The sequence below is a fragment of the Oryza glaberrima genome, chromosome 3 (assembly GCF_000147395.1).
Source record: "Oryza glaberrima chromosome 3, OglaRS2, whole genome shotgun sequence".
NCBI lineage: Eukaryota > Viridiplantae > Streptophyta > Magnoliopsida > Poales > Poaceae > Oryza > Oryza glaberrima.
Window position 1 is genome coordinate 13,758,152 of NC_068328.1, and position 19,066 is coordinate 13,777,217.

Genomic DNA, 19,066 nt, shown 5'->3' on the forward strand with positions numbered 1-19,066 from the left:
CGCGCCCTCCCCTCCGCCGGATCCGGCCGGAGGGGAGGTGGTGGACCTTCGGGGACGGCCAGCGGCAGTCTGGCGGCGGCGGCAGCCGCCACCGCCGCGCCCTCCCTTCCGCTAGATCCGACCGGAGGGGAGACGGCGGACCTCAGGGACGGCAACGGCGGCGGCCGCGCACTCTCCTCCGTCGGATCCGGTGGGAGGGGAGGCGGCGGGCGGCGGTGGCGCCCAAGGAAGTTTTTTGCAATGATTTGTGGATTCTTTTAAGATGTTTTTTGATTTGTGGATGATTTTCTTGTTGAATATATTTCGATCCGTAATTTGTGGATGATCTGTGATGTGGGGATTTGGGGATTTCGAATGTGATTTGTGGATGATCTGTGATGTGGGGATTTGGGGAAAGTGGGGGCATGGCGCAGTGGAGGCGACTGTGAGTTCGGCTCGATTCAAGCCGGCTCTTTTTTTTTTTTTTGGCTCGTGCAAATCTATGGGTGCCGGTTCTATTTTTGGTATAGGTGCCGATTGCTTGTATTGGTGCCGACCAATAGGTATAGCGGGTTGGGAACCGGCACTTATCATGGTTTTTGTACTTAGTGTTAAAAGAATTTTGGATGTGAAGTTGTTTCAAGCAGGCCAGTGTAAAAGAACCTTGGATGAGAAGTTGGTTCAGACCAGTCTGGCACTGAGCTTAGTTGTTAAAAGGCTTATTTCCCGGGAAAAGTCATAAAAAATAAAATGACTAATAAAATTTAGTTTCAAAAATAAAAAATTGAAACCAATTTAACTAGTTCCCCGTTTGATCGAGTTAACATTGTTTGGTCCAAACCGCTAAATTAGATCTACGACGACCCCAGTTTCTGGAATGTTTCATTTATTATGGTCAGATAGGGATTAATTATTAGCTAATGCCGAGTACGATTAAGATAAGAGCAGATTTCACTATATATATCTAAAAAAAAGAGGAAAAGACGAGAGAGCAGGTCGTCGAAGCTTGTGTGCTCTATTCTACTTTATACCTGGCATTGCACACCAACATTCATTCCAAGCTGGGATTCGATCATTCATTTCTTGGGCCGTACGCAGGGCAGTCTCTCCTACCCCTCCTTCGCATGTGGTCTTGTAAATCAGGAGATTGATAGTTAGCTAATCCTTGCTTAAAATAATTCTGCATGTACCTAGGGAACGTGTCCTCCACAAGCTAATTTTTTAAAAGAGAAATTAAGTACGCCCCTCGATTTTTTTTTCGCGAAACTCAATTTGGTTCTTCACATTTTGGTTACCTTCTTACTCTGTCCGTCTCATTTTAAGTGAATTTATGGATTTTCGTGTTTAACGTTTGACCGCTCATCTTAATTAATTTTTTTATAATTAGTATTTTTTTGTTGATATTAGATGATAAAACATGAATATTATTTTATGCGTAACATATTTTTAAAAGAATTTTATAAGTTTTTCAAATAAGTTAAACGGTCAAATTTAGACATAAAAACCTACAACGACACTGTGAATATGTGATGAAGGGGAGTAAGTTGTAGGTCGAAATCTTCATCGTATTCACCAAACCACCACGTGGACAAGCGGAGGCTAAGCACATGCACGCCAGGACAAGATTGAATGAAGGATTCATTTAATGCAAAGATATAGTACTTCTCACATTTTGCAGTCTTTTTTGGAAACGGGCCGACCGGATACAGTAGGGGTTCATTTTTCTCACTTGAACCGTAATCGGTAATCCGGCAACAAATATAAGAAAGATTTGCTGGGAAAAAATATTAATAATAAAGATTAGATTTCACAAAATCATTCGAGTTAAGAAAACCATGGAAAATTTGACGTGTGCCACAATCCGACAGGTAGCGTAACTACCCAAAATCCCACTCTCTCTACAGATTTTAGTTTATGCTAACATGCATGTTGGACCACTTTGCAAATTGACGTGGTCTATCCAACCTTGTCATCCAAGCTGCGTAGGCCAGCAAGCGGTCTCACATGTCAGTATAGCTAAGATCTGTATAGGGTGAGGTTTAGTGAAACTGTGATTGTAATATACATATGGTTGTGTGACTTAAAATACTCGTAGATTTCTGCAACTCGGATAATAAAATCCGGGGTTTTGCGGAATTTATTTTTTTTTCTAATTGCTAGCTATATTCTAGTATATATATGACAAGAATTATCTACTTAGTATCATTGCATTCACGACGTGCTGTCTAGTTTTGTACTGGTATGTGTGATCCAAAACTGCTTTTTTACATGCAGTTTCTAAGGAAGATCACATGTGAAAATAGATCGATTTTAGTAGACATTCATCTTAAGCCACCAAATCTGAAAACTGTTGTTTTTGGATGCAAACTGTGTGTGTGTGGGGGGGGGGGGGGGGGGGGGGGGCATGCACCACTGAAAAATATAGGGCCGACCCACCTACCCGCGAACAATAAATTAATATAAGTATAGTCAGTGGCGGACACAGATGGGGCGGAGAACGGAGATGTTCACTTGATAAGAGCAGTCAAACACAACATATATCGTATTAATAGTTCATTCATATAAGTGTCTCAATCTGTTGGGTGTTTATACCTTGTTATACTTAATTTTGATAGTTCATGACTACTATAAGGGGATAAGGGGGTCGTGAGAGTGTGGGGCGACACGAGTCGTAGCTGAGTCGGTCGACCCACCCCACCTAATGGGTAGATTCACCCCTGAGTATACACTACTGGAAAAATGATCTGTCCTGGGTCGATCCAAAACCACAATAGTCCCGGTTCCAAAAGAACCGGGACTAAAAATGATCTTTAGTCCCGGTTGAAAACCCCACAGCCATTATATGATCTTTAGTCCCGGTTGTTGTTACCAATCGGGATTAAAGATGGTTTTTAGTCCCGGTTCATTCCCTGTCAGAGGCATGTCAGGGGGCGAGGATCTTTACTCCCGGTTGGTGACACCAACCGGGACTACCGGGATTATAGATCGCCACTTTAGTCCCGGTTGGTATATTACCAACCGGGACTAAAGATCATCTAGATCTTTACTCTCGGTTGGTATTACTAACCGGGAGTAAAATTCAACACATAGTATATAATCCCTATCCCTTATCCTCTCCTCCACAATCACAACCACACAGATCCTCCCCTTCCTCCTCCCCTCCCCTCCTCCTCTCCCCTGGAGACGGACGCCAGCCGCGCCGCACGGACGCGCGGTGGATGGACGGACGCGTGACGTGCGGTTGCAGGGTGCGCGCGGCTGTGACACGGTGTGCTGAGTAGTAGTAGTAGTAGTGGCGTCGTGATTGGAGCTTGTTTTCTCTCTTTTTATATATATATTTTGTGATTCACTAATATGTATAATTTTGTGATTGATTGTACGGGTCTGAGATGTATAATCTGTGATGTATTTGATTTGTGTGTAATTTTTTTAGGTTTTGTGATGTATTTGATTTGTGTATATTAGTAACTTTAAGATTTGTGATGTGGATTAGGATGTTACTTTGATTTGGGATGTGCATGCCACTCGATTCGGGAGAAAATAAAAAAGAAACAAAAAACAAAAGGGACCATCTAGACTGCCGCTATCCCCTCTTTAAAGATCTTTCTCTTTAGTCCCGGTTTTTGCTACCAACCGGGACTAAAGATCCATCTTTAGTCCCGGTTATTTCAACCGGGACTAAACATGGGCATCTTTGGTCCCGGATTCCTACTCCCGGTTGGAAACCCAGGACTAAAGGGGCATCTTTAGTCCCGGATTCCTACTCCCGGTTGGAAACCCGGGACTAAAGGGGGGTTATCAACCGGGAGTAAAAAAAGGTTTCTCCACCAGTGATAGTACTTACACCCCTCTCCTTTATCCTGTCCTACCACCCTCGCCTGCGTGCTCTCTCTCTCTTCTCTACTCAAGACACATATTCAATACTCACCAAAATAACCACACCGATCATAGGTTGTTCGTTTTAGTGCTCCGCATGTGAAAAATAATTTTCTCAAAGGACCTTCTAATTTTTAAAGAGCCATATATAAAAATTGATTTTCGTTGGCCGGTGTATTATCAACCAAATGACACCACACTAAAAGATTCATTAAAACTGCCAACATATTTTATGCTTTAGGAGTGTTTAGATTTTAGGTGGGTGTCACTTTTCTAATCTCTTGAATTCTCTTGGATGCACTATAGAATAACGATTTTGTGGATGCTTCTCCTTTTATTTTACAAGCGAAATATAAGAAATTATGATAATGGTGAGAGGGCCTTATATAGTTTAAAACAACCTATGAAAATTAATTTTCACTAGAGATCACTAGAACCGCCTATGAAAATAGGACGGCTTTTACGGACGCTTCTCTTAAGAAAACACATAATAGAACCGCCCTTGGAAATACAAGCAATACTTTTTTGTTTTAGAAAAAATCGTAACTCTTTCATATGGAGTTGAATGATGATAAATTTATAACAACAAAACTGTAGTTTTAATAACTAAAAGTTACACATTGCATAGCACTATAATTTTAGAATTAGTGATGTGCAATTTTAGGTGACTGGAACATAGAAAATATGTCTAAAAATGAAATGTAGAAAATATCTTTCTGTTTAATTATTATTGCCGAAGTATATTTCACTGCAAAGAACCCGTCAATTGAAAGATCGCATTGCTCTAGAGGAACATGGCAACATGCCAAAGTAGTTGATTAGGCAACCGCCTGGATTAAGATGCTAAAACCATTTGCGCGACGGCGCAACAAGAAGCAAAACAGCATCACCAAGCCCAAGAATCCCAGCCAGTAATGTTATCGTTGGAGTCTTTGCCAGCTAAATACAGTGTTTCTAGCACTTACAGCCTTTCACGACTTATTGATCATACATATATGTTAATCCATTATGTAAAAGAAATATATGTTAATCCCAACTTGGTACTAATAATCCCAATTGGACCATACCTAGGAGGAAACAGCAATGCAGCTGCCTGTAGAAACAATAGTTTTCCATTGTCCCATGACAAATAAATAATAAATAGTTTATTAAAGGAACAAAGTGAAGTCAGAAAATCAGAATACGAGGCGAATGTTGGCTGGCGATAGCCGTTACCGGGTTTGGTTATTAGGACATTCCCAACCCAATGACTAGAATGATGTCTATAGTATTAAATAAGTTGTCAACTAGAAAAAAAAATAATGTGGCAAGTGAATAAATGAGAAAAGAGAAGGAAACCATGTCTTGCATGAAACATAGTTTCTACATAACATCCAAGACATCATGTGAGATAAGAGGCATTAAATTTAAGTATGAAATAGTAGTGTTTGCATTGGAAAAGTAGTGTCTAGTACTAGTTTCTTGATGATGTGGAGTTTATAGAAATCATGTCTAGTGTTTTGGGTTGGGAATGGCCTTAGCAATTTGGCAGGTGTCAAACACTGATGTGTCACACACATGGTTTTCTTATAGATTAGTACCGTGTGGTTTACTCAGTAAAATTTGGTCATATACAATTTTTCTTTTAGCTGTGTGACCACGGATAGAGGCCGGAGATATAATCCAGTTTTATTATCTAAAAAAAATACAATTTTCGTTTGCAGCGGTCAACATTTTTCTTCGGTAATCAAAACCGGGGAACAAAAATGGTTCAGTTTTTGTTTGTTTCAGCATGAGCAGACTGAAGCTAAGTTGATCACTTCACGAATCCAATAGAGATGGCATGCAGATGGTCAGCATTCAGCAAGCACAGCAAGTAGCAACTGATTCGTCACGAGGTAGTTACCAACGACTGAAATCATGGAAGCTTCTGCAGAGGAGAGATAAGAACTGAGCAAAGTCAAATGCTAGCACACACATAATTGCGTCGTCGACCATGTTCCATCTTCCATGACAGCTAGATTAATTTCTGAGCCCCTGATTAGTTGCTCGTTCTCCATGATGATCGTTAGTTCGAATCCACCATGGATCAGCCCATGCATCAACATAATCTCAATCTCTATAAATAGCCATCTCTGTATTCGATCAACAGACAGCAGAAGCAGGCAGTCCATCGATCATCTCTTCTCTTCCAGCAAGGAAGCAGCAGAAAAGACAATGGCAGCATCGGGCATGAAGCTCGCCATGGCGGTGGCGTGCGCGCTGGCGCTCGCGTCGGCGTGCCACGGCCTGCAGCTGGGCTACTACAAGCAGTCGTGCCCTCGCGTTGAGGCCATCGTGAGGGACGAGGTGAAGAAGTTCGTCTACAAGGACGCCGGCATCGGCGCCGGACTCATCCGCCTCGTGTTCCACGACTGCTTCGTCGAGGTATGTCACATTGCATTTCTGCATTGCAAATTTGCAATCCATGGCGGCAGTGAGATCAATGTGAGCGTGACAGATCATCATATGCATGTATGTGTTTGTTGATAGGGATGTGATGGCTCGGTGCTCCTGGACCCAACTCCGGCGAACCCGAAGCCGGAGAAGCTGAGCCCGCCCAACTTCCCCAGCCTCCGCGGCTTCGAGGTGATCGACGCCGCCAAGGACGCCGTCGAGAAGGTCTGCCCAGGAGTGGTCTCCTGCGCCGACATCGTCGCCTTCGCCGCCCGCGACGCCGCCTACTTCCTCAGCAGATTCAAGGTGAAGATCAACGTCCCAGGTGGACGCCTCGACGGCCGCCGCTCCCTCGACTCCGACGCCCTCAACAACCTGCCGCCGCCCAACTTCAACGTGAACCAGCTCATCGGCGCGTTCGCCGCCAAGGGCCTCGACGCCGAGGACATGGTGGTGCTCTCCGGCGCCCACACCGTCGGCCGCTCCCACTGCTCCTCCTTCGTCTCCGACCGCGTCGCCGCGCCCTCCGACATCAATGGCGGCTTCGCCAACTTCCTCAAGCAGAGGTGCCCGGCCAACCCGACCTCCAGCAACGACCCGACGGTGAACCAGGACGCCGTGACCCCGAACGCGTTCGACAACCAGTACTACAAGAACGTCGAGGCGCACAAGGTGCTCTTCGCGTCGGACGCGGCGCTGCTGACGTCGCCGGCGACGGCGAAGATGGTGTCGGACAACGCCAACATCCCGGGGTGGTGGGAGGACAAGTTCGCCAAGGCGTTCGTCAAGATGGCATCCGTCGGTGTCAAGACCGGCTACCCCGGCGAGATCAGGAGGCACTGCAGGGTCGTCAACTAAGCATCGGATCAATCTGACTGATGCGAATTGCAAACCATCTATACGTTCATTCGTTTGTTTTCCAGGACTTTGTTCTTTTGATCGATTCGACATGACGTACTACATTTCTTGGTTCTTTTGGCCGTTGGTGCGCAGTATCCCTCTAAAACCACCATGACAATGAACTGTACTTGAATAAAATCATCTCCCATAATTAATAAAAGCCTCATCTCTTTTTGATTGGTAAACCTAGTGTTAGATTTGTGTGTGTTTGCTATGCCTTGAGTAATCAGAATACTAGTCGGAGTCGGCCGGACATTTGAATTTGGCGCGCAGAGTGGCATTTTTTTGGGTGAAGAAGAAACGAATGAAGACTCCGAGTCGGATCATGTAACAATCACCATAAGTAGTAGCGTGCGTCGCTCCGAATTCTGTCATTTCCACCCATCGATCGATCAGCAACCGGCAACGGAGAAGAAGATCGACGTCATCGCGATGGAGTTGCAAGGCTTGGAGCAAGAAGCAGCAGTGCAACCTCCCGCCTCGGCCGCTTTCCCTTCTTCCGCGGAGGAGGCGGCGGCGGCGGCGAGCCCGACGAGCGGCGGGAAGCGCATCGTCCTCCGCATCAGGCTCCCGCCGGCGTGGACGCCCGAGGAGGACGCGTGCCTGGCGCGCCTCGCCGCGGAGAACGGCTTCCGCCACTGGCGCCGCGTCGCCGAGGGCATGGCGGCGGCGCGCTCGGGGCGCCGGCCCCGCCGCTCGCCCGGGCAGTGCCGCGACAGGTGGCGCGACCACCTCGCCCGCGACGTGTACCACCGCCCCTTCACCGCCGACGACGACGCCGAGCTCGCCCGCCTCCTCCTCAAGCGCGACGGCGACGGCGAGCGGTCGTGGAAGGACATCAGCAGGGCGGCCTACTGCCGCACGTCGCGCGGCATGAGGCGGCGGTGGGGGGAGCTCCGCGACAGCGACGCGTTCCTCAGGAAGCTGTGGTGTCCTCCTCCGCCGCCGATGCAGCCGTCCTGCTGAACAAAGGGCGGCGCGCCGCCGCACGCCGACATCCTCGCCACCACCGTGCATGGGCAGGGCACTGATTGGCAAGATTTTTCAGTTGCTACGCAGAGTCAGTGTGTTGTAGGAACTTTGTCTCTCTTGTAAATTTTGTGAATCTTCTCTTTGTGGGGGATTAGTCTTGTAAATCATTACTACTCCATTGAGAGAAATATCTGCTGGAATCGTTGTTACATCAGTTCATCTTCGTCCTAAAACACAGGCTTACAGGCTAACAGAGACAGTGACTTCCAAACATTTTAGCTGTAACATGTCAGATGATGCACAGGGCTTCTGCTTCAGTGATTTCTGATTTTTTTTGAACGACTCGCAGGAGACGGTACGAAGATCTATTGATAGAGCAGGAAAAAATTACAATATTACAACCTGGAGGGTCGTAACCAGGAAAAAAGAAAAAAATAAACCACCACCCACACGCTGACAGCGCCAACACACAAGCCCGGGAGAAGACTACACCGGACCGGCCGCCGCTAAGCGTGACCGACCGCCGCTCGACCAGCAATCCACCACCCCTCAACCTTTGCCGCCATGTGGAACCACTGCACCGGCGCCCCCCGCGGGCCAGCCTTCGTGCGCCAAAGACCACCCACATCCATCAGCAGCTCCTCGCGCCGAGGTCGCCTCCTCCACCGCCGGCCGCGCCTCTCGCGTCAAGCCGGCCTCCTCCACCCGACGCACCTCTCGCGTCAATCCGGCCTCCCTCCATCGGCCACGCCTCTCGCGCCAAGCCAGCCTCCATCTCCACCGCTCGCGCCTCTCGCGCCGAGCCGGCCTCCGCTGCCATCGGCTGCGCCTCTCTGCGCCAAGCCGGCCTCCAACCCCTCCTCCAAACACTACTGCGCCGGCCGGATGCGGCCGTCTGCCACGCCCCTGGCTAGCCGTCTGAGATTGCCATGCCCTCCCTACCATTGTGACGGTCGCCACCACCATAGCCACTGCTGCCCTTCCATCCCCGCCGCCATCTCACCATCCTCTCGCCCTTTCTCGCCGTCGTCGAGCTTCGACAGCACACGACGCAGACCACCCACCATGGTAGCCCGAGCCACCGTTGCCGCGAACTCGTCGCCACCATCATCGCGACCACCAGACTCCTCCGGCGCTGGATCCGCCACCGGCGTAACCAGGTTCGCCTCACCGACACCATCCCCTCGCCACCTCCACCGCCACAACCACAGCCACTGCTGCCCTTCCATCCCTGCCGCCATCTCGCCATCCTCCCGCACCTTGTCGCCGTCGTCGAGCTCCGACGACACACGGCACAGACGGCCCGCCGTGGTAGCCCGCGCTGCCGTCGCCGCGTACTTGTCGCCACCACCGTCGCGACCACCAGACCTCTGGGAGCTAGATCTGCCGCCGGCGCGGCCAGGTTCACCTCACCGACGCCATCCCCTCGCTGCCCTCGCCGTCATCGCCATCCCTGCCACTAGACGACGCCGCCGCCGGCCACCGTCCCGCCAGCCGCCGTCCAGGCGCAGATCCGGCGGTTTCCTCCACCGCCGCCAACGCCTCGACGCCGCTGCCACCACCACCAGACATCGCCGCCACACCGCTCAGCCCCGCCGCCGGCTGCTCCACCGCCAGATCCGGCTGGGCGGCACGAATCTGGCCGGTTCCAACGCCCCCGAGCAGGTCCTCCTCCCATGCCCGAGCGCGAGGACGAAGCCCCGCCGCCGTCCCCCTTCCCTCCTCGTCCTCGCAGGTCCTCCTCCCATGCTGGGCGGCGGCGAGGCAAAGGAGGAGGGAAGGGGGAGACGAGCGCCGGCGAGGTCGTCGCCTCCCGGTCACCCGTGGGGGAGGGGTGACACGAGAAGGCTCGATAAGTTGGAATTTTTTTGACGCAATGATGCGCGTGGGTGATTTCTGATTGAACACTTGGATTTCATCGATTAATAAGCAGACAATTATTTGAAACTGAACCAACTGATTTAACCTGCCCCATGGTTGGTCCTTTCATCTGTTGCAGAAGAGCCTCTGTTTTTCCCCTGCTTCTGAAACAAAGTGGCTGCAGGGCAGGCTCGATCCTGGAATTGCCTTAAATGGCTAAATTGGTGCGTTTTTTTTTTCCAAGCTCAGTCTGCATCCACCATAGTCCGTACAGTATAGCCCAGCATTGTGAACCAGCCCAGTACATTAGTCATTCTGCTTTTCTATTTGGAATAAGTCTATTTTGCGTCCCTCATATCTTGCTCCAGATTGAATCGCCTCCCTTTAGGGGTGGGCGTTCGGTCTAACTGAAAATTTCGGTCTCGGTTTTTGGTCTTTCGGTCATTTCAGTTTTTGAAAAGTCAGGATCGAATTTCATCCAAAAAAAGTCAGGACCGGTAAATTCGGTCTTGGCTTTTTCGTTCTCGGTCTTGGTCTGACCGAATTTGGATGAGCCGAGGTGGAGGTGCGCTGGCTGGAGACGGAGGCGCCAAGGTGGGGTCGGCTGGAGGCAGCACACGCTAATGCGGCGATGGTCGGTGGGAGTACGGTGGTGCCGACGCGTCATGGCGGAGGTGGAGGATGGATCCGGTGGCCGGCGCGACCGGCGAGGCTGTGTGGCACGATGCAGGCGGAAGGCGGAGATGGCGCCGACGAGATGGAGGCGAAGGGCGGAGGCCGGTGGCCGGGGTGGAGGCGGCGGCGCGGCGCAATGGAGGCGGAGGTGGAGGCGCCGCGGGATGGATGTGGAGGGTGGAGGGTGGAGGGCGGAGGGCGGAGGCTGCGGCGCGGCGTGATGGAGGCGGAGGCAGCAGCATGGCGCGATGGAGGCGGAGGCAGAGGCGGAGGCGGTGCGGGATGGATGGGGATGTGGAGGGCGGCGCGATGAGGATGGATGGGGATGTGGGTTGGAGCGGGTGACCTCTAAGGTTCAGTGGTGTATTGGACTTATTGAGCCTCCTGTACCTATTGGGGCACAATTCGGTTTTCTCAGTTAATTCGGTTAACCGAGCCCAATGACCGAATTACCCGAACAAATTTCGGTCTTTGACAGGCGGAGACCGAATTACTAACCGAATTTCTCGGTCTCGGTCTTTTCTGTTCGGTTCTTTGGTTCAGTCTTATTCTACCCACCCTTACCTCCCTTAACCATAAAACTGGGTATAACATCACCCCTATCTTTAAAAACCAGTGTAAATTGACTTTTCCGGTGGTTTAGGAAGTGGTTTCTACAGATATTACTGGTTGACTCGCTCATTCAGCAGGTGGGGCCCATATATCAATGACTTCCTCCTCATTTCATTTTCTTCCTCACCACCCCCTCCCTATCTCTCCTTCTCCATATCTCTCTCGCCAGGCAATGGTGGGAGCTTAGCAAGGCCGAGGCCCCAAGCAACAAGACGCCGACGGCAACCACGCCATCCCTCTCCTCCCTTCCTTTTCCCCTCCCTCTGCATGACTAAATCAACCACTGGCAAGACCTCGTCACCCCGTTAGTTGGCAACGGTGGAACACGTGCGGAGGGTATCCCATGGGAGGAGCAAGGTGGTGCCCGCAACTGGTGAGGGCATTGGCAGAGCTTCGGGAAGAAGAGAGCTTCGGCCGGGATGTCTCCCATTGCAATGTGGCTAGAAGATCTTCGGTCGGCGTTTGATGGAGTGGTGGTGGTAGCGGGGTGAGTGACAACAACAGCAACATCTTCGTCACTCCTACCGTCCGTGGCAAGGCTTAGCTCTCCCTCTTCTTTCCCTCTTTTTCTTGTCAAGCAATGAGACACGAGATGGACGAGCTCCCATGGGTGGCGGCGATGGAATCATGGTGGTCAGCAGCAGCGGCTGGTGGTGGAGCCCAAGTTCCACCATAGCGACGGTAGTGCAAGCCGTATGAAACCATCGCCATCCACGACGCGGAGCGCCGCCTAGGTCGTCAGCCTCAGGTCCGACTCGCCAAGCCGCCCTCCTCAGGTCCGACTGGCCACCGCCACCACCCTCCCTGCCTCTACTACTGCTGGAAGGTGAAAGAGGAGGAAGAGCAAAGAGAGGAAAGAGATAGAGAGAAGGAAGAGGGGTGAGGAAGAAGATGAGATGAGAAGTCGATGATAAGTTGGTTCCTCCTGCTAACTCAGCAAGTCAACATCAGTCAACCTATCACGTCAACAGAAACCACTTCCCAAACTATTAAAGAAGTCGATTTACACCAGTTTTCGAAGATGAGAGGTGTTATAGCTAATTTTGTGGGTGAGAGAGGTGACTCAATCAGGAGAAAGATATGAGAGAAGGCAAAATAGACTCCCCTACCCAAGAAGGCCTTCCTTTTCCAGAGAAGATGAGAAAGCAGGCTGAGTTCTAGTCCCATTTCATTGACCCGATCTTGTACCGTTGTTCTACTGCAATTTGGAGCCACTTGTTCTTTCAAAAAAGAGAAAAAAAATGGAGCTGCTTCTTATGCTCACTGAGAGAAACTCTTCAAAGTCAACTGGATTATAACTTCTATTCACTGATTATTTATATGTGCTTGTCCTTGCATTGTAACATCCAGGCAGATGATATATGTCTTGCCATATTTAAAGTAGACTTGTTATTTTTCTTATGGATTAAAATATATATTTTTCCACATATTTAGCATTTCGGTACATGGGGTTATCATCTAGTTTTATGTTAATTGTGTCTTGACTCTTGACATGGAAACTACTTTTCTTATCATTCTAAATATATAAAGTGATTCTCATCTGTTTTCCTTCGTTTATGCCATATTGGAACAATGAGTTATTCATTTTGAGACCAAACATCTTAGCGAAGGTTAGGAAGGACGAAATGGGTATCATGTCATTATTCAAAAGTGAAGGGGCCACTACGTGAAAACTAAAGCACCCAATTTTCTATAGCACCCTACTCCCTCCGTTCCTAAAAAGCTGTTGTCTCATAAAGTGTCAAAGGCATCTAATTAAGCAAGCAATTAAAAGACTTTCATAATCTTCGTTATGTGGAGAGAAAATGAGAGAGGACGGAGCCCTACTCGTTTGATGGCTACGAATCTAAAATACAGAGTTCGTGAGAGAAAATTTTAAGATAAAAAGACAGGACGAATCGAGAAGGGAGTACTATACGCCACAAGCTTTGGCACTAGCTAATTAATATCGGAACATGAATGTTGCCAAGTCAGAAAGCTAAGCTAGGGTATGTTGGTGACAACCACGACCTGCCGCAAATTGACTTGCAAGAGATCAAATTAACAATGTGTATAATATGCTTCTACTATTAATTATATGCAAGTTGCCACAACTTAGGTTGAGTTTCTTTTGTCTACTTTCTCATCACTTCCCTCCTTTTCCACGCGCATGCTTTTCAAACTACTAAACGATATTTTTTTTAAAAAAAATTTTATACGAAAGTTGCTTTAAAAATCATATTAATCCATTTTCGAATATTAATAAACCATCATGTTTTTCGTGCGGGGATATAAAGTTCCAAACTCTACCTCCCGAATGCGGCCTTATTACTTTTATTTCTCACTACTAGATACTACCAAGTACCAAGAGACAACGTTCTTAGCTTATAGGAATATACTCGCTCCATTTACAAATAGATCGCTTTTGATTTTGAGTTATCTTGCTTAATTTGACCAACTATTTTTAAAATAATCTAACTATTTAGCCTCAAATATAATTGAAACTAACTTACTAATGCATATTATGTTGAAATCTATTCACTTTCATATGACTTAAAAAGTAGCGCTCAAAGTTTGTCTACCTCTTATCAAAACCAACAATTATAAGTGATGAAAGGGATCGGAGTGAAAAATCTTAGCTACATTGTAACATTATTATTTCCAGTAGTTATTCTTTATCATCCCGTTGCCATTAATTATAATTCAGTATTATTTTATCTATCACATCCACCCCTCACAATCCTCATTGCTGTATGTTGACTTTTTTTTGCCCGGGTCGTCTCTTGTATAATTGATGGTACATTCTCTCTTTACCCTCTATATGCCATCTAGGATCTTATATGATATGGCAATTTGCAAAGTGACAGCCTAGCTATGTATATATTGTTGAACATGCCCTAACATTCAGCTAAGAACAATAAACTGACCTGCTCTGCGTACAGATCGATTAATTGAACCTCATATCAGCCCAGCAACTCATGCAATGACCACCGAAAAAAAAAACAAAAAAAACTCATGCAATGAAACTTTATAATCATTTAGTTAACTAGATAAGAATGTGCATTGTGGGAGGTATGTATATATGTGAAGGGTTAATTGTAGAGTATTCCCGCAGAAAGCCTGGTAGAGTATTTTCAGCTAAATATCTTGAGTGAAGTACTCACTTTGTCTAAAATATAAGGGATTTTGAGTGGATATGACATATCCTAATACAATAAATCTGGACAGACTCCCTGTCCAGATTCATTGCGCTAGGAAGTAGGAAGTGTCACATACACCAAAAATCTTTTATATTTAGGGACAGAAGGAGTATTAAAGAATTCATCAGCAGTTTTGTTGATTGTTTTACTGGAGTATTTATGCCCATAAAGAATATTGTAGTATCTAGCTGCACAATCACTGTTCAAAGCAGGACACAATTAAAATGGAGTAGCTGGCTTAATTAGTCTGTTGATTTCTTTTAAACTGTCTTAAAAAAAAGGTTCTACTCCTCCACATATTTATGTAGTGACGGACCTCCAGAAGAAAAAGAAAATAAAACAGTAGGGGAGAGCAATATCTAGCTAGGTACACTTTACTCCAAAGCATATATACTCTGCTCAATGCTTTACCCAGTTTGTAGTTGGATTATGGCTTCCATGTTCATAAACACAGCTATTATCGCCCATATAATAATTATACTCCATCATTCATTGATGAGTTCAATTAAGTAACTATGAATGCCCCAAGACTTAGTCCGGATAATGCATATAACCATCATGCACATGCATCACACCTATAAATACCCATCATTACTACATACTAACACACCATCACCGTCATCTTAGCGAGCTAGCTCTTTAATTAGCAGATTAAGCAGCAGCAGCAAGAACTGATTACCAAGAGCTGCGCGCTAATGGCTGCACACACAATTAAGCTCGCCGTCGCGGTGACTTGCACGCTGCTCCTTGCAGCCGCGTGCAGTGGCTTGGAGGTTGGCTACTACAAGAAGTCGTGCCCCCGCGTTGAGACCATCGTGAGGGAGGAGGTGAAGAAGTTCGTCTACAAGAACGCCGGCATCGGCGCCGGCCTCATCCGCTTGCTCTTCCATGACTGCTTCGTCGAGGTACATACATGGCTGAACCTATAGCAAGATATATGGGCAGCTGCATTTATATTTTTTTGAAATTTACGGTTCGAGTACCAGAAATATTTTTGTTCTATAAATGTGAATTGTCATGCCACCCCTCTGGTACCCGAGTTATTATGAAATGACAATTTTTTTATATTAATGTGATAATTCCCAAAATTTTCTTACGGTTCATTAAAAATACTCGTATCTTTTTGAGTAAAAATAATTTTATGATTGTTGAGGAGGTACTGAAAGATATAATATTTGGTTAATTAATTTGAGATACCTCTGGCCAACTTTTCTATTTTGGAAAACCCCTTCAAAAAAAAATTTTAAGCAGCGGTAGACTTAAGCTTTCGGTAACGTAGGACCAATTGAAATTTAAACAAATTTTATTTAAATTAGTTTTGGTAATTAACTTAGTACCTAAACACTGAAAAGTTACTCCCTTCGTATTTTAATGTATGACGCCGTTGACTTTTTGATAGACGTTTGACCTTCCGTCTTATTCAAAAAATTTATGTAATTATAATTTATTTTATTGTGACTTGATTTATCATCAAATGTTCTTTAAGCATGACATAAGTATTTTTATATTTGCATAAAAATTTTGAATAATACGAGTGGTTAAACGTTGTTCGAAAAGTCAACGGTGTCATACATTAAAATACGGAGGGAGTACTAAATTTTGCACTACAAAATGTATTAACAAACCATAGAAAAATTGTACATATTTGCATATCAGTGAGCTTGACGCGCCACATCTGCATGTATATTTTACAGGGATGTGATGGCTCGGTGCTCCTGGACCCAACTCCGGCGAACCCAGCCCCGGAGAAGCTGAGCCCGCCCAACTTCCCCAGCCTCCGCGGCTTCGAGGTGATCGACGCCGCCAAGGACGCCGTCGAGAAGGCCTGCCCGGACGTCGTCTCCTGCGCCGACATCGTCGCCTTCGCCGCCCGCGACGCCGCCTACTTCCTCAGCAGGATGAGGGTCAAGATCAACATGCCGGCGGGCCGCTTCGACGGCCGCCACTCCAACTCCTCCGACGCCCTCGACAACCTCCCCCCGCCCTTCTTCAACGTCACCGAGCTCGTCGACATCTTCGCCACCAAGGGCCTCGACGCCGAGGACATGGTGGTGCTCTCCGGCGCCCACACCGTCGGCCGCTCCCACTGCTCCTCCTTCGTCCCCGACCGCCTCGCCGTCGCCTCCGACATCGACGGCGGCTTCGCCGGGCTCCTCAGGAGGAGGTGCCCCGCCAACCCGACCACGGCGCACGACCCCACCGTGAACCAGGATGTCGTCACCCCCAACGCGTTCGACAACCAGTACTACAAGAACGTCATTGCCCACAAGGTGCTCTTCACGTCGGACGCGGCGCTGCTGACCTCGCCGGCGACGGCGAAGATGGTGTCGGACAACGCCAACATCCCCGGGTGGTGGGAGGACAGGTTCAAGAAGGCGTTCGTCAAGATGGCCGCCGTCGACGTCAAAAACGGCTACCAGGGCGAGATCAGGAAGAACTGCAGGGTGGTCAACTAATTAAAATGATGATTCAGAAGTATCAGAATTCAGAACAACTTTAACTTTTTGTTCAATCGGATGCAACCATCCACATTATTGCTTGTTTTGATTTATGGGACTTGGGTTTTATCTTCTAGAAATGGTGTGGTTAGTGGGGATTGATTATGCGGTGGAATAATTTCTTACCGTTTTGTTGTTTCGATTTGTTGATTTATTTTGCTGTGGTTCTACGTGTGGCTTGTACGATCATTTCATGTTTCTGATGAATAAAACTGTGAGCAGTACTACTATATTTTGTTTGTTGATTTTACGTTGTGCATCTATTTCAAAATGTTGATGGTGATGAGTGATGACCGGCGTATCTGCGTATGAATATGATCGCTAGCGTGCAAAGCAATTCAGATTTACTACAAGTTTTCTCAAAAAAAAAAAGAAAAAAAATCAGATTTAAGAGTGAATTCGCGCGCACTCTGCTCTGACTCCGAGCTGTCCCGGCCTGGGCTGGGCTGTCTGCTCCTTGATCCAGGTTGCTCCCCCGGATGGGCCGTGGACCGTCTCTCTTCTGGGCCACTTCTTCTATCGCGCCCAACCATGGGGTGAAGGCCTGCCCCTTCATCTTTTTTCTATTTTTTTTATTTTTTGCAATTTCATTATTCTGTCCTTCCATAATAATCTCTTTGCGAACTTCAAATTCCGTAAATATTAATTTCTTCCTGATCTTGGTCCTGCTCCTAACTTCTAACCAGACAAAGCTAACTCCAGTCACTCTGGACATCAGAAAATCACACATATACCAACACTCCCATCTCAAACGTGGAATATAAGGATTGGTTTGGTTTGAGGTCTAAATTGGTCTTACCAATATTTGATAATTTCAATAGTGTTTAGTGTCTATTTAATTTGGAGCCAAATTTTAGTATGCCTAAGAAAATAGGCCATTTCAATAGTTAACTTAGACTATTTTGACTTTAATCCAAACATAACTTTGCCTTGCTAAAATTAACCATGCCAAAATTTGACATTGATAAAATTTGTAAGGCCAATTTAGACGATAAACCAAACCAGCCATAAGTGAATTGGCTGTGTTTGAAACTAAGGGTTCGGAACCCATTTCCCTTGACAGCTTCTAAAACTATATATAAGCAAAGCCACGATATAATGGTAAGATTTGATTTTATAATGTGCCTAAAGAAGAGTAACGGTGAACAATCGAGTTGAGGGGTGGTAAAGGGGTAGGGAAGTACAACGGTATTGCAAGGCGATTTGAGAGGCAACAATAGAAATAAAGATGGAGGACATGGTACAGGTGAGTAGAAAGATGGTGGCGGCCGGTCAGGATTTCTAAAAACTATACACATATAGGAATGATTTTTTTTATAAAATCGTAATTCAGTGGTATAGCATAATGAGTCTGTCGTAGATACTCGATCATTATAGAGTCAAAACAGGAAAATTGTTAGTCACTTTATGGTATAAAAGTTAGTCGATATAGCGGAACGACGACTAACCTTCCTGATCGCTTCACTCATTGATCACCCAAGATATGACATATGATGACACAGAAACACACGATATTTGTTAACGAGGTTCAGCTGAAGCCTACATCCCCGGGGCTCTGGTTATGGGCGCTCCTCCCTAACCAATATAGCTCCTAGCCGCTACGAGTCCATGGCCACGCCGCTATCATCTCCCTGCCTGTCTACGCTACATTGTAGTCGCCATGATTACATTGTGGTGCCTCCCTCTCTATATAAGAGTGTTATCGGGTTACAAAGTCCCGACTCTAACTCTACCCCCTAACACTTATTACAACTCCAAGTCCAATTGTAACCAAATAGAATAAGTATATTTGACACCTATTTTAACAAATTCCATCTTGGCGAATATACGCCACCTAGAAGTCGTAGAATCACCATGCCGATCCACCTATCCTCCAGACTTGGGTTGTCTTCTTTTGCAGCTTCACCGTAAGCCGCCCGACGAGCCTGCACCAAACCCGCCACCTTTAAGAGACTTTGCTATCCCTGTAATTTCTTCCTCTGGACTCCAGCTACAATAGTGCTCCACCTTCTCTCATATCATTACAGTCGTCTTGCCAAGCGAAATTGAACTCCTCCTTAGCTGTCACATCACAGACTCCTCGAAGACCATGTTCACCTT

At 47.0% G+C, this 19,066-nt stretch overlaps 2 protein-coding genes across 2 annotated transcripts; both read left to right on the top strand.

Moving 5' to 3' along the window:
* Nucleotides 1–5,993: 5,993 nt before the first annotated feature.
* Nucleotides 5,994–7,355, top strand: LOC127765820 (peroxidase 2-like). The gene is made up of 2 exons (XM_052290779.1): nucleotides 5,994–6,261; nucleotides 6,367–7,355. Exons 1-2 carry the CDS (start codon nucleotides 6,052–6,054, stop codon nucleotides 7,126–7,128), a joined length of 972 nt encoding a protein of 323 aa, XP_052146739.1. The 5' UTR covers nucleotides 5,994–6,051; the 3' UTR covers nucleotides 7,129–7,355.
* A 7,737-nt stretch (nucleotides 7,356–15,092) lies between these two features.
* LOC127765822 (peroxidase 2-like) lies at nucleotides 15,093–17,179 on the top strand. The gene is made up of 2 exons (XM_052290781.1): nucleotides 15,093–15,373; nucleotides 16,163–17,179. The coding sequence occupies exons 1-2, from the start codon at nucleotides 15,164–15,166 to the stop codon at nucleotides 16,922–16,924; spliced, it is 972 nt and encodes a 323-aa protein (XP_052146741.1). The 5' UTR covers nucleotides 15,093–15,163; the 3' UTR covers nucleotides 16,925–17,179.
* The last annotated feature ends 1,887 nt before the right edge of the window (nucleotides 17,180–19,066 follow it).

Coding starts and splice junctions, on each gene's coding strand:
- LOC127765822 (XM_052290781.1), top strand. CDS start 15,164: ATGGCTGCACACACAATTAAGCTCGCCGTCGCGGTGACTTGCACGCTG. Junction 15,374..16,162: donor TCCATGACTGCTTCGTCGAG/GTACATACATGG, acceptor TATATTTTACAG/GGATGTGATGGCTCGGTGCT.
- LOC127765820 (XM_052290779.1), top strand. CDS start 6,052: ATGGCAGCATCGGGCATGAAGCTCGCCATGGCGGTGGCGTGCGCGCTG. Junction 6,262..6,366: donor TCCACGACTGCTTCGTCGAG/GTATGTCACATT, acceptor GTTTGTTGATAG/GGATGTGATGGCTCGGTGCT.